The sequence below is a fragment of the Cariama cristata genome, unplaced genomic scaffold, assembly GCF_000690535.1.
Source record: "Cariama cristata isolate BGI_N322 unplaced genomic scaffold, ASM69053v1 scaffold6411, whole genome shotgun sequence".
Lineage (NCBI taxonomy): Eukaryota > Metazoa > Chordata > Aves > Cariamiformes > Cariamidae > Cariama > Cariama cristata.
The window spans coordinates 17,105-31,853 of NW_009597439.1; the positions used below are offsets into that span (position 1 = coordinate 17,105).

General features: G+C 57.4%; 1 protein-coding gene across 1 annotated transcript; it reads left to right on the forward strand.

Annotated features, from left to right (window-relative positions):
- Positions 1-2,978: 2,978 nt before the first annotated feature.
- CLIC2 (chloride intracellular channel 2) lies at positions 2,979-5,835 on the forward strand (the record flags this gene model as incomplete). Its single annotated transcript, XM_009708876.1, has 5 exons — positions 2,979-3,115; positions 3,579-3,704; positions 4,778-4,884; positions 5,319-5,500; positions 5,674-5,835. Coding segments are annotated over 5 exons (714 nt in total), but the record flags the coding sequence as incomplete, so codon positions are not given.
- Positions 5,836-14,749: the final 8,914 nt, after the last annotated feature.

Sequence of the window (14,749 nt, forward strand, 5' to 3'; positions counted from 1 at the left end):
GCTCTCCCCGCCATGCTGCTTGGCTTTTGCTGGGGAGGGAGGGGGTGTGGCTGTGAGTCTCCCCAAACCCCTTTCCGAACTCCCCTGGCTCCTGGAGGGCTCTCCCCATGGCCGCATGGGTGCCAGCAGGGCCATGCCAGAACCCGGTGGCCCCTGCCCTGCCAGCAGCTGAGCACTGGTGGAACTGCCCTCTGCTTCCTCCAGATAAAGATTTGGCTCCAAGCATCCTAGGATGGGCCTGGCTTAATCTTTTTTCCCTGCACAGTCCATCCTGATTTTCTTTTCACTCTGGTCCAAAATTCCCCAACTCTCTATTTTTAAATGACAAGGGGGAAAACCAGCCTGAGCTGCTCAGAGGCTGGAGCTACAAGACAAGGACAGAGAAGCCTGAAGCAGGCAAGCACAGCCTGAGCCCCGAGCAGCCCCAGCGAGGGACATCCCACCTCCCCAGCCGTCCCCTCCAGCACCACCATTGCCCCTCCTGCGACTCCACCAGAGCCACTTGCTGCCTTGGCTCAGCATGACAGCTCCCGTGGGGCCAACAAGATGAATTGCAGTTAAGCCCTCTCACTCCCAGCCTTGTGCTGAGCAAGGAAAGCAAAGGGGAGCGCAGCTGCCCTCTCCCTTGCCACCAGCAAGGGCCATCTCAGGAAAGCAGAGGAAAGCGTCGGTCCTCGTGCTGGGTAGCCGCAAAAGAGCCACTTGCTGCCTTGGCTCAGCATGACAGCTCCCGTGGGGCCAACAAGATGAATTGCAGTTAAGCCCTCTCACTCCCAGCCTTGTGCTGAGCAAGGAAAGCAAAGGGGAGCGCAGCTGCCCTCTCCCTTGCCACCAGCAAGGGCCATCTCAGGAAAGCAGAGGAAAGCGTCGGTCCTCGTGCTGGGTAGCCGCAAAAGCACCTTCTGAGCTGTTGGCGTTGGAGATGATCCAAAGGATGGCATTAGTTTTGGCTTGTAGGTGCCAGCAACGATGGAGAGGGGAAGGGGAGCAAAGATCCCCCGCTCTCATGCCAGCAGGTAGCCCTCGTGGCTGTTTTCTGACTCTCCCCTCCAGCTCCCTCACAGGACATCTGATACACAATTTTATCTGTTACCAAAGAAGCCTTATCTGTCACAAGGTGACATGGGACACTCCTGAGTGGCAGCTACCCAGAAGCATTTCTTATTAATAGCCAGCAAAAAGCCTCATGTGTGAATTCAGCTTCACTTCTGGGTATATCCCAGACAATCAATACATTTCTCAGTTCCCATTTCCTTTCTCAGGAGCATCATTTCATGACAGCTGGGCACAGGAAACATTGGTTAAAAGTAATTATCATTTCTCTGGAAGGACTGAAAGGTGTTGGCATAGTGGAAAAGCAGACCATCACCTCCAGCTGACCACTTGGAGTGTCAGGGTTTTGTTTTGATTAGATTACTGTCTCCCTTAGGGCGAGTTTGAGGCTGGTATATCTCTCCTGGAGAAGCTGAGCACTCCAGAGTCCACAGGTTTCTGGGGACCCATAGATACAGACAGGTGACTCGTAGCACTTGCCTCCAGCCCAGGAGAGCCAGGCACAGATCTCTGCATCTTCTGCTAATGAAGCATCCTCAGCCATCCCGTCTTTGGGGCCCCAGTGAGGTGTGAGCTCTGGAGCCGCTTCCAGCTTCCCACCCTGGATGTTATTGCTGCTACTTGACTTCTGCACCACCAAATCCTCCCAAATCTCATCGCCCTCCTGCTTATCCTCTGGACTTCAGCTCACCAGCTGATATCAAGGCTTAGCGCAGAGCCATGGGGCATGAGCTGTCCCACTGGGGCTCATGTGCCAATACAAGCCACTCCATGGGAGCAGCATCCCTCCGTGAAGGAGCTGGCAGAAGCCGTGCTGCTCCTCCCTGCAGCGGCAGGATGGCCACATATGCCGAAGGACCACGGTTCGTCTGCAGCTGAGGAACCGGTTTCCTGTGAGCCATTTTACCTCTCGTACCACGGCGCCACTTCCCTTTCTGAGCAGCATCTCTGCCAGTTCTCATGCGCTGGGGGGAACCTGCCCCATTCCTCTGGACCAAACGCCTCATAAGGACTTTCAGTCCTTTTTGCAAAGGGTATTTTCAGCTGCTACATAGCAAGGAAATGGGCTTCACTCCACCTGCTGCTGCTTTCCCTTGTGATTGCTGAATGGGAATCACCTGGGTGAGATCCTGATGAGGGAGTCCTGGTGGGACTCAGGCAGGTTGTCAAAGCTCCTCACTTTCCCCATGTCCCCACTGCTGTTTGACCCCATCCTGGTCACAGAGCAGCCCCCTGAGTGCTGAGACGCCGCGGCTGTGTCCATGCAGAAGGGTCAAAAGGGACTGTCTGCATATGATTGAAGCTTTAGGAGCTGACACGTGGCTCCGTTCCCCACCAATGCTGAGTGGAATGCCAGCACAAATCCACCTCTGCACCGCCCTGCTGCCCCCAGTCCCTTCTCCTCCCTGAGACGAGGAGGCTGCTTGAGTGGTTCTTGGCCATCATCAGCCCGGGAAGTCATGCCAGGGTTCGTTAAATGCATACAAAACTGGAGGCAGACCCTAACAGCACATGAAAACAAACTGCTCTTTTCCTGGCAAACATGAGTACATTTCCCTTCTCGCCGCCCTTTCCAGCCTCGCCTCCCAGCCAAGCGGACCCTCCCTTCCTCCCCATCCATCACCCTCCACCTCCTTCCCCTGCCTCCTTCTCCTCTTCCTCCTAGCTTTATCTCACAGTTCTGGGAAGGATCTGACTCCGGGCATCCTGAGGATGCTCTGCGATGCTTTCCATTGGCAGCAGGGCCACAGCTCAGGGAGAGGATCCTACAGGTGAACCCCTGGTGCTGGGAGGTGCTCCCTGCAGTATGCAATGCTGGGGCACCGGGCCAAGCACTCCGTGTGCCTTCCTCCCGAGACTGGTTCTGGTGGCTCTCCACCTCCAGGCATCCCATCTGGGCTGGGTGAGCCCAGCCCATGGGTTAAATCCTCTTTTCTCTGCTTTCCTGGCAGGCTGGTCTGGATGGAGAAAACATCGGAAACTGCCCCTTCTGCCAGCGCCTCTTCATGGTGCTGTGGCTCAAAGGGGTCAAGTTCAATGTCACCACAGTGGACATGACCAGGTGAGATGGCACCACAGCCCAGCTCTGTGCCAGCAGCGGGGCGAGAGACCCCTGGCTCAGCTCCCCCTGCCAGCACTTTCCTCCCTCCCTCCCTCCACACCGCAGCCAGCGTGACACTGCGAGAGGGACAGGGGTGACAGTCCCTGCCCCCACACTGCCCATCACGCCGTGGGGTGCAGTGGGGTGTGCCAGCACGGAACTCCAGCCGTGTGCCAACACCTGCACGGCACAGGGACCCCCTGTCCGGCTGGATGCGGGTATGAGTCTGAGGCACCACAGGGCAGACCAGGGGGCTGGGGGGCACTTCCCAGCCCCCCAAACCCAGCAGAGCATGCAAGTGGGGATGCTGCCGGTCCGGCGCCCCCTCCCACACGCCCACCTCAGCCTTGTCCGCTCGCCCCGGGGAGGCTGGTGGGTACAGCCAGGTTGCAGGCTCTGAGCCCACTTATTTTCTCCACTGCAGGAAACCTGAAGAGTTGAAAGATTTAGCGCCAGGCACCAACCCACCCTTCTTGCTGTTCAACAAGGAGCTGAAAACAGACTTCATTAAGATCGAGGAGTTCCTGGAGCAGACCCTGGGCCCACCCACGTAATTGCAAGCTCGCTCCTTCCCTTTTCGGGTCCCAGCATGCACGCTGCAGCATTGCGTAGTGCTCGGCAGATTGGGAAACCGAGGCAGGGTGCTAGGAGGTGCCTGAGAGCAGCTCATGGAGGGGGCTGGCTCCCCACCCAGCACCCCGAGCCGTGCTCTGCAGGGCCAGGGGTTGCGATGTCAAGGGGCTGTGACCCCCGGGGAAGGCGGCGGGTTGGTCTGCAAGGGGACAGGGACGGGCTAGGATGGAAAACAGTGGGAGGAAATGCACCGTTCCCTTGGCGCAGGTAGGGCTGGGGGGGAGAGGGGGAGTGCAGGGAGGTCCCTGCAGGTGCGGGGACCCCCCGGGAGCTGGTGGTTTTGCAGCTGGCTGTGGCAGTTGGTGTTGAGGCAGAGGGGGAACGTGAGACCCCCCCTTTGCCCGCTCGTATCCAGTGCGCTCAGCTGAGCAAAAGTAAATGCCCTTGCTTGAATGCAGCAGCGCAGCTGGCCCAAAGGGCTCCTGGGGGGGGGGGTGGCCCCCTGGGCTCATGCGGGGCACTGCCCGCAGCCCACCAAGCAGCCTGCCCCATGCCCTGCATGGCCGTAAGCCCTCCCACTGCCTGCAAAAGAGGAAGCTTCAAATGCATTCGTCATCTGCCTCCTCGGATATGTCTGCCCTTGCAGCGCGCCCTGGAATGCATCAGCAAACAAGAGACTGTTCCTGAGGAAGTCATGGGAGCTTCTGGCTTCCCCAGACCCCTCCTGTGCCAGCAAACATCCTCCGGGCTGGGCCAGAGCTGCCTGCAGGCAGAGCTTTGCTCCATGGCTCTGCTGCCATCAGCATCCCCAAACCGTGGAATTTCTGCACTGTGATTTTCCCCTAGCAAACACCCAAGATAATACAGATCCCAGGGTGGCAGCTGCAGTAATTTAAAGCATCACCATTCTCCCACAACCAGCTGAACATCACCTGCATCCTCCAGTACCAGCCCTGGGCACCACGGCCCATGAAATAATGCAGCTGAGGACCACGCAGCTGAAGCTCTGCCTCCATCCTTGCCTGCACTGACACGAGTGTCTCTTTAAAGGTATCCACACCTGAGCCCCAAGTACAAGGAGTCCTTCGATGTGGGGAGTGACATCTTTGCCAAGTTCTCGGCGTACATCAAGAACCCACGCAAGGAAGCAAATATCAGTAAGAAATGCGGGTGGGGGCTGTGGGCCTGTGAACCGCCACGCTGTTGGCAGGAGGAGAGATGCTTTTGTCTGCTGGCAAATCCTGCCAACAGGTTGGGGTTCCTGCTGCCTTCCCCGCCAAATCCTCCTTGGCAAGTGGAGGAGCGGTGAGGAGGAGGGGTGAAGGCAGTCCTGTGCTGCTCCGGGCTAATGGCCCTGTGTGCGGGTGCTGCAGGGAGCGGGTCCTGGAGGGCAGCGTGGGGTGGTGCTGCTGGGGTCCCCCGGGAGGACAGACTCTGTTCAGGGCCCAGTGCTGTGCACCACCGGTGTGGCCCTGAGGGCTTTGTCCCTGTGTACAAAACCTGGGAGAGGCTCAGCCCCCCCGGCACAGCCCTGGGCTGTGCTGGGAGCCAGGGCACCAGGCTAAGTGCACTTGTTTCCCTGACCACCCAGATTTTGAGAAGGCCCTGCTGCGGGAGTTTCACCGGCTGGATGTCTACCTGAACACTCCTCTCCCCGAGGAGATTGACCAGGACAGCATGGAGGACATCACTGTCTCCAAGAGGAAATTCCTGGATGGAGACCACCTGACGTTGGCTGATTGCAACCTGCTGCCCAAACTGCATATTATCAAGGTAATGGCACCGGCTCCCAGGGCCAGGGCGGAGGCACCCGCTCCAAGAGGGGGTGACAGAGTGGGGTGATGCAAACAGGGGGCTGGGGGTCCTGTGTTTGTCCCCCGCCAAGCCAGAGAGCGAATCTTCCTAAGGTCTGGGAAGTCTCAGCCTCCTCCTCCTCTCTTCTCTAGATTGCAGCCAAAAAGTACCGCGACTTCGAGATCCCAGAGGACATGACGGGCGTCTGGCGCTACCTCAACAACGCCTATGCCTGCGATGAGTTCAGCCACACGTGTCCCGCGGACGAGGAGATAGAGCACACCTACGCCAGCGTTGCCAGGAAGATGACCTAACCCCACTGTGGTGTGCGCCAGCGGCACTGCTCCTGGCCGAGCCCTCCACCTCCACAGTCCTGATGCAAACAAATCCCAGCCAAAGGAGGGACTGGAGGGGGTTTACGGCATCGCTACCCCCCGCCTTGCAGAAATAGTGCCTTGCTTCACAGCCCATCGCCACTCCCTCCTCCTCCTCCTCCTCCTCCTCCTCCGTCGGCTGGCTGCAGCCCCCATGTGCTGTCAGTGGTGATCGCGTGTATGGACCAGTCCCTGTGTGGCTACAGTGGCAACTGCATCCCTGCTCCCCGAAAATGGGTCTCATGGCCTGTGACCACACGTCATGGGAAAAGCCGAGTGCTAGCCTTGTGCAGCGGCATTTTGGTGGAAGAGATGAGACACCCCCCCACCCCGAAACGGCTGGGCCAGCCCTGCCTCCCCATCCGCTGCTGGAGCTGGCATCTGCTCTGCCAGCCCCGTGTGGTCCCAGACACCCTGTACGCTCGGGAAGGGGTGTCCCGGGACCTCAGCACATCACCTGGGCTGGAGCTGTTTGAATTTGCCTGGTTGCCCTTCTGCACAGCACCTTGCAGCCTGCATTTGGGCAAGCCCTCTCTTCCACCAAGGCATCCAGGCTCCATCTGAAGACACCGAAAGGCTCTGCCCCCGGTAGTTTATTGCAGTGACAAATTGTTCTCACTGCTAGAGAGCTGTAATGTGCGTCTAACTCCCCCTTAGGACATGGGAGCAGGAAGATGCTGGGGATTATGCTTGGCGTGAAAGTGCCAGGACCTGCAGTTGGAGGGAAGGAGGGGTACGGGGACTTGCAAAGGGCTGAGGATGGAGGGCTGAGGATCAGGGCATCCCTCCCATGTGTGCCAGCACCTGGGGCCACGTGCTGCTGGCTGCAAGGTCCCGCCTGGCTCCTGTGAGCTAAGAAACCTGTTCCTGCCTTGCAGGGCACTGCAGGAGATGCTGCCATGTGCAGCTCCAGCTTCACCACCCGCTCCCAGTCCCCACCGATACTTCAAGTGCCTGACTGGGAGACGGAGTCATGGGGTAGGGCATCCATCTGGTTTCCACACCCCAGTACTGGACAGCCTAAGAGAGCAGGCAAAAGCTGCTTTGCAAAGTGCTGTGTCTGTAGGAGATACACGGGCAGCTTCGGTGTGCCCTGGCTCAGCCTTGTGCCTTCCCGTCCAGTGTCACTGACACAAGAGGAGTCAAAGCTGCTCTCCACAGCCATGACATCCCATCCTCCCCCATCCAATACCTCCAGCTCCCCCAAGGGCTTCTGCCAGTGCCTATGAACTCAGCCAGCCCTCCCCAGCCAGCCCCGCAGACAAAAAAATACTGTACAGTGAGCGTGGTGGGTCTCGTGGGGACACGGCAACGGCAGACCCCCTCCCGCCCCTCACTGCCACTTCCCTCTTTGCACTAAAAGGTGTGTCCTTGCAAGCCTGCCTCTGATAGCACTGGGTTTGGGGACTGTTTTTGTTATTAATGAGTTTGGGTTTTTTTAAACTGAGAACAGCAATAAACTATATTTTAATATGCCTTGCTTGTGTACAGTCAGCACATGGGCCAAGGCCACTGGGCATGGAGGGTGCTGCAGGGGGTTTCCCTGCAGTGGAAACCCTCTTGAGATTTAGCATAAATGAAGCTGTAGCCCCCAGTCTCTGCTGCCATGGATCACTGGGATGCCTGTGGCAGCTCCTGCCCTGCCTGGAGGAGAGATGTCCCCCCTGGGCACATGCACTGCCCACGCCACGCACGCAGCAGTGGGAGAATGCGGGACCCCACACACTGTGGGGATGGAGTAACCACAGGACGCTGCTCCAGTGCGAGGGGTTTATTCAGCTCCTGCTGGCAGCCAGCATGTCCCTGCCAGGCCACAGTGGCAGCTCTGCTTTGCCATGGGTCCTGGAGGTCCACTGGGATGGGAGAAACACTGTCCTCTACCCCGGATCCTCATGGGGCTCTCCCCCTACCCCATGACACCCCTCCTCTGCTGCGAACCCTCTCCCCTTTTCCCCACAAGGGACCAAAGACCTCTCAAAACTCTGTGCAAACCAGCACACAGCAAGGTGTGGGGTCACGAGTGGACAGGCCGGCTGGAAGGCACTGGGACAGCAGTGGCAGGGAGCGAGCTGGCAGGCAGGCAGCGGGCAGAGCTCCTCCTGTACCCCTTATTTGGTGACACAGTATTTCCAGAAGCAAGCTGAGAGAAAAAGGAAAAGACATGCATGTGAGTGGCTGCAGCAGTGCTTGCATACAGGTGAAAAGCTTAAAAGAAGAGAGATGTCCATCTCTTCTGTCAGGCTCTCTTTCGGCTTTGAAGTCCGTTCCAGGAGCACAGCCTGGGAGCCGCATGCCTTAGTCCACACCATGGGCACCCTTCACCCCAAGTCATGAGCATCCTCCACCCCAAGCTCAGCTCCTGCTTGCCATGGCCTCTTTGCCGGTCAGTGATGGGTTGGGTCCTCGGACCCGTTGGGAGCTGGGCACTAACCTCTCTTGCTGGATTGTTGAGGGGCCTGGTCTGTCTGGGTGAATCCCTGGCTCTGGAGCTCACTCATTGCCATCATCTTCCAGAGGACTGCATCAAGGTCTTCCACCTGCCATGGCACAGCAACCCCGTCAAGTGTGTGCAGTGCCCGTCTGGCTAAACCAGCCCCAAAACCCCTTCCCCTCACTGCTGGACCAGGGAAGGAAGCAGTGTCAGCACCCCAGCAGGACTGCCTCCGCCCCCATTTACTGGCAACAGGGATGGGGTTTGCTGGAACCTTGTGGGGAGCTGGCCCCTGGGAGTCCCCTGCCCAGCAGCGTCTCCCTGGGCTGCCCTCCCCTAGGCCAGAGAGGTACCCCTACTCACCAAGCGGTCAGGGACATCCTCCTGGAAAGTGCTTTTATTTCCTGAAGAAAAAAATGAGATGCCATGAGCATGCAGGGGCTATGGGTCCAGCATCAGGGGCAGGAGCCAAGGGAAGATAAATCAGGAGATAGGGGACACAGCACCATCGCCTGCTTCTCTCCCTGCTCCCCTGAGGGCACCTAACCTGCAGCACTCCTTTGTCCTGGATGCAGCCCTTCACCTCTTCAAGAGCATCCCGGTGCCTGCCTCCCTCCACGTGTGCCCCCACCAGCCCCATCCTTGAGTCCACTTCACCTTGAGCTCTGGAACTCACCCTTGCTGTGAGCTGCTTTCTGATGGTGGCTTGCTCCTTCCCCTGGTGCAGACAGAGCTTGGTTCAGGTTTCTGGATGGCTGGAGTCCTGCTAGACGCTTGCTATCAGCCACAAAGCCAGCTGCACTGTCAGCCAGGTTAAAATCCATCAGCATAAGGTCTGGGTTGAATGGGGAGAACAGTGACAAGGACAAAGTGGCTCATTTGAGGTGTGTTTGTTCCTCAGGCAGTGGGATGGAGAGCCTGAGCATGGTCTACAGATCTGGAAAATGACAGGCAGGTTGTTTGAGGGGGACTAGGGTTCATCTCCTTGTCTGGCCATGCACGCCAGCCTGGGCTAGCAGTCAAAACACCGGCCATTGCACTGCAGGTGTGGCCTCAGTAGTGCCGAGCAGAGGGGAAGGATCCCCTCCCTCGACCCGCGGTGATACTCCTCCTAACGCAGCCCAGGACACTGTTGGCCACCTTTGCCGCAAGGGCACGTTGCTGGCTCGTGGTCAGCTTGGTGTTGACCAGGGTAGCCCTGGTGTGTCCTGGTGCCTGGGGTTCATCCTCCCCAGGGACAGGACTCGGCAGTTCTCCTTGCCGAACCGCACAAGGTCCCTCTCAGCCCATCTCTCCAGCCTGTCCAGGTCCGTCAGGACGGCAGCATGACCCTTCGGTGTTACCAGCCGCTCCTCCCAGCTCTGCACCAATTGCAAACTTGCTGAGGGTGCACTCTGTCCCATCGTCCAGGTCATTATAAACAGAACTGTCCCCAGTACCCACCCTCGGGATGCACCACCAGTGACTGGCCTCCAGCTGGACTTTGTGCCACAGGTCATAGCCCTCCATTCAGCCAGTTTTCAACCCACCTCACTGTTCACTTACCTAACCCTGACTTTCTCATCTCATCTACGAGGAAGCTATGGAAGACAGTGCCAAAAGCTGAGGCAAACACTGTCCGCTGCCTGGTGTTGCCTTCAGCATGACCGCAACAGGCAGGTCGAGAAGGTCCCCGTTAGCCACCGTGGTTCCACCTGCCACAAAGACCCGTCTGAGGGCAGCTCCCAGCATCCCTATCTGGCTTCACTTAGCCAGGCTGCTGCACCAGTGGGAGCTGCAAAGGGGTAAGCGCAGACCCCGTTATCCCAGGTAGCACCTCAGGTAAGTGCAAGCAGAAATCTTTCCCGGGTGAGTGTCCCATGGCCTGTCTGTGCTGCTCTGAGGAAAGGGGTGGTCTTAAGGTCACCACAAAAGCAAACGTTAGGCACTTGGCTATGACTAAGGCAACAAGTCCCTTGCTGTCTGACTGTGCTTAACTGGAAACCAGCTGGTGTTTCAGGGCCTTTCCAGGATCTTATCCTTTGACCTATCCCCCCTCCAGTGCCTGGCTGTGCACAGCCCCAGGAAGCTCCCACCTAGCTCCAGGAGTTGAGCAATCCCAAGTGCTTGCTTGGCTCAGGCACATGGTCAAGCTACTAAAGCTCTGGAAGTCCCCATGAGTCAGCTAAGCGACAAGAGAATCCCCTGTGCCTGCTCATTTTCCAGAAGCAGCAGGCAGCGTACCGTGCCAGGGACACTTGCAGGGGCTGCACGAGAGGATCACAGGGCTGGGGGTCATGCTCTTCTTCAGGGCTCAAACTCTGCCCAAGTGACTTTTTCTCCAGCATCAGGAAGCCCAGAGTGTCTAACTGAGGCTTACCTCGCTGGTCGGTCCTAGCATGTATGGACCAGGGCCACAGGGTGGATGCGAACGGGTGTCATCAGCCCCAAGCCCAGCAGATGCTGGCTCTGCTCCCTGTGGTCCCCTGGGGCACTGGCCTGCGGGTGCTGACGCACGGCAGGGCACCACGCTGCGGCAAAGCCCCCGGCACATAAGCCACATGGTCTGAGGCAGCATTCAGTGCCAGCCATAAAGTGGTGCACAGGGACAAACCCCACCCGGCTTTCAGGCACAAACACCCAAGTCAGTTGTCCTTACCTTGGGCACTGTTGCTTTCAGGGTAGACAGGGTAAGTGCTGATGCTGCAAGCCCCCAACAGGAGTGCCACGGTGACGACCATCCTCTGGGAAGGCATCTTCTCTCCTTCTCCAAGACTTGACCAATTTCCTAGGAGCCTGTGAGTGAGGCAGTTCTCTTTTATGTCCTCCAGCTCTCTGCGATCAATATGCTCCCATCAGGTGGGTTGTCTTTTCTGCTGGGTTGGCCATCCATCCTGATGACAGGAGATGACTGGCCCTGCTCTCCCCCCAGTTCGATCTCTGTCACTCTTGAATGAGGATGCTTGATAAATGCTTGGCTGGGTGTTCAGAAGCTCCGCTGTTTACCACGGCTGTGCTGTGCTGGGGGAGGAGGTGCTATGGAAGGCTGGACAGGTTAACCATGCCTCTGGTGGGGTCTGGAGGAGGATCAGAAGAGAATATGGGGCCAACATCTGGACAAAACATCTGGATCCACGCTTCCTTTTTGCATGATCTTCCGCCCCAAGGGTTACCACATATCTTCCGCTCCTTTCACGTCTTGTGGCAACACGAGGGCAGTGGCAAAGCCTTTGGGGCCCCTGAGCTTATCCAAACCTGGGCATCCTGAGCTGATTCTCAGTGGGTGCCCCGGTCCCTGAAGACAGGACTCAGCAAGTGACCAGGCTCATCCTCTGCAGACAGCAGCGGCTGGAGCTTCCTTGCTGGAACAGTATTTGGCTTTGCTGACATTCAGAGGAGCCTCTCTCCTTTTCCCAGAAGCTGGCAGCGCAAGTCCCTGTTCTAGAGGATGCATCTGTGAGCTCCAGGTGACCAAGGTAGTCCCAGCCCCGCTCGGCTGTGGACATCCAGGCCAGTAAGTCACCGCAGACTGGAGGGACTCAGGCTGGGCTTCACAGCAACATGAATGCGGTGCAATTCAGAGCCAGCGCTGGAGTCTGGGTAGTTTTGGCTTAGAGTTAAATACCAATTTTTTCTCTCTGGAAAAAAATGTAGCTGGTGATGGAGGCCTTGTAGCCAGTGTCCCAAAGCGACATCTAGCTTACCTGAGAGAATAATACAGAGGTGGTGCACACTCTTCTCAAAAGCTGCAGGTACAGAGGCAGATCCCAGGTGTTCGCAGTGTCAGCAGGGACCTGGCCCAGCTCTCCCATGCATGGGTTTCTCCAGTTCTCATTTGAGACCCTGTCTTAGTCACAAACTTCACTTTCAAATTACCATAGTATCAGCCAACTGGAATTGCTTCTAATTAAGTCTGTTTGCCTGGGAAGCTTAATCCTGGGAAGCTTAATTCAGGGAAACCCAGCTGAAACTGGTCCGTCTGGTGACCCCAGCCAGGCCATCTTTGCTGTGACAGCAGCTCGCACCCTTGTTCACGTAGTGCCGTGCTTCCTGAGAGCAGCGAGGAAGAGTTTGACAGGCACAAGAAGACTTTAAGCTCTCAGGAGCTGCAAATCAACCTTGGGTGTTATCTTGGGGGGGGTGGAGAGAAGATAGACAGGTTCATTTGGCACCCTTTCCTACCCCTACTAATGCTGGGGCTCGGCCAGGTTGAGCAGTACCTGCTTCAGAGGTGCCACGAGGAAAGTCCCTTTGAAATCTTGGTGGGAAGTCCATGTTTCTCAACCTCTTTTGGCCTCTTCTTGTGGGGTGGGACCCTTTCCTGCGGAAGATTGGACAGGATGCCTGGGAGCCTGAGCATCTGTTTTTTAACCAAGAGGCTGACCACGACCCTGCTGACCACAAAACAGGGAGACAACAGTGTCTGCACACCCAGGTACAGGCTGTCATTTTTCATAAAGTGGTTGAAGGTGCATTAACAGGAGATCATTACTTCTGTCTGCAAATCCCTGTCTATCAGGCACAGATCAGACTGGGAGACAGATGAGGCAAAATGTTGATCCATCCTGATGGGGCACACCACTCATCTGGGACCTTCCTCCTAATGAAAATCCATATCTAGCCTGTTTTCCAGCTGCTCCCATCCCCTGGATGCCAGGTTTCATGCCATATAATGAAAAATCCTGGAGGCAGGCTCATCACTTCTGCTGTCAGGACACGGGCAGGAACCACAGCCCCGAGAGGGTCGCCATGGGGAGAAAGCCTGGAAACCCCCTCCAAACTCACGTGTGCATCACATCAGACAATGTGTGCCCAGCTCACAGGGCAGCTCTGCCTGTGCCGTGTACCACTGGGAGCACGAGTGGTCTTTGTGGGCAGAGAGCTACAGATCAGAGTGGCCAAAGCAGCGCAAGGGGAGTGGGAAGGCATCGAGCTGAGCCACCTGGACCATTCCCTGTCCACAGACCACAAATCCCCTGACACGTGCATCAGGAGGATGGGGAGCACAAGGCCGGACCATATCTCACAGACCCTGTCTGAGCCCGCTGTTGGGAAGAGCAGAGGTGAGCTGTCAGGCTCCTCCATCCAACACAGAGGACTTCATCCTGTGGAGCAAGAGGAGCCGGTGACAGGGCTGGGTGACACACGGCTCCATCAGCTCTGCTGCAGCAGGGCACCCGTGGCACCTCCCGAACGCAGACACTTGCGTTGTCCCCAGACGAGGGCACTCCCAGACCAGCACATCAAGTGGGAAGAGTTTTGCTCTGCAGCCTCCCAGCCCCAGGGCTTGGCCCTGGGGTGACCTGGGCATCCCCATCGCCTCCAGCGCTCGGGTCCCGACCTGCTGAGCTACAGGAAAGCTTCTGTCTGGGGAGAAAGCGCACAGGTCTGAACCAACAAGTTCATACCTCTATAGCCTATCAGCCCTGCAGCCCTCTCCATGTACGTGCTCCAGCTTTTGGGGCTTCCCCAGTCCCCACCACATCCCAGTGGGCTTCCCAGCCAAGCCAAGCAGCTAAGACCACCCAACTTCTGATCCACCGGCCCAGCACTGCAGGGAGAGATGGAGCGGGAACCAGTGGCCTGGGTCATGTTGTAGCTCAGACCTGTCAGACCACGAAGACCTTTTGGGCTGAAGGATGGGGTCTGGCAGGACAGCTCCGGGGACCCAGCTGGAGCTACAGAGCCAGCGTAAAAGCACCTTGCAAAGGGGTGGCTGGATAACAGGGCCTGGCTCAGCGAGCCTGGGGCCCCACAGTCCCAGATCCCTTGCCAGATACACAGGCACGTGTCAGACAGTGCTTGAGATGGCTGCAAGGATTTGGGGTGGCTCTGGGCTGTCCCGAAGCGCTGGCGGGGCAGCTGCAGCGACAGGCGGGATGGGGAGCGGGCAGAGCAGGGTGGGCACAGGGCCACGGCAGGTCCAGGGCGTGAGCTGCAGCCCGAGACACTGCTCTCTGCATCTCTGCCTCCCATGGCTTTTGAAGGCAAACAGGGATCTTCCTTCATTCTGGCAGGCTGCAAAATGTTACAGCTTAATTTTTCCCAGTCATTTCAGAAGCCACCATCTCCCTGGTGTTCGTTAGGTGCTATGTTTCCTATGTGGCAGCTGCAAAAGTCCCATTAGCCCCTGCATAGCAATTTTCCACTCTCCAATACTTTTATAGGCTGGCAGCTCAGCTCTCTGAGAATTAGTAATAAGAAATACCCTCTTGCGTAGTCCTAAACCTGCTGTTTCTAATAAAGAGCTGTTTTCAGCTGCATTCCTCTCATTGCTTTGATCTGGTACCGGCAGAAGCCGAAAACACCGCCAACAGCAGAGAGAGCAGCCAGGAATGAGCCTATCGATCACGGTGAGTCAGAGCTTTCACAAACCTCTGCGCCAAATACCTCCAGGCATGGTGATGTGGCCGTGGGCCTGCGGCCAGCATGAGAAACAGCAGC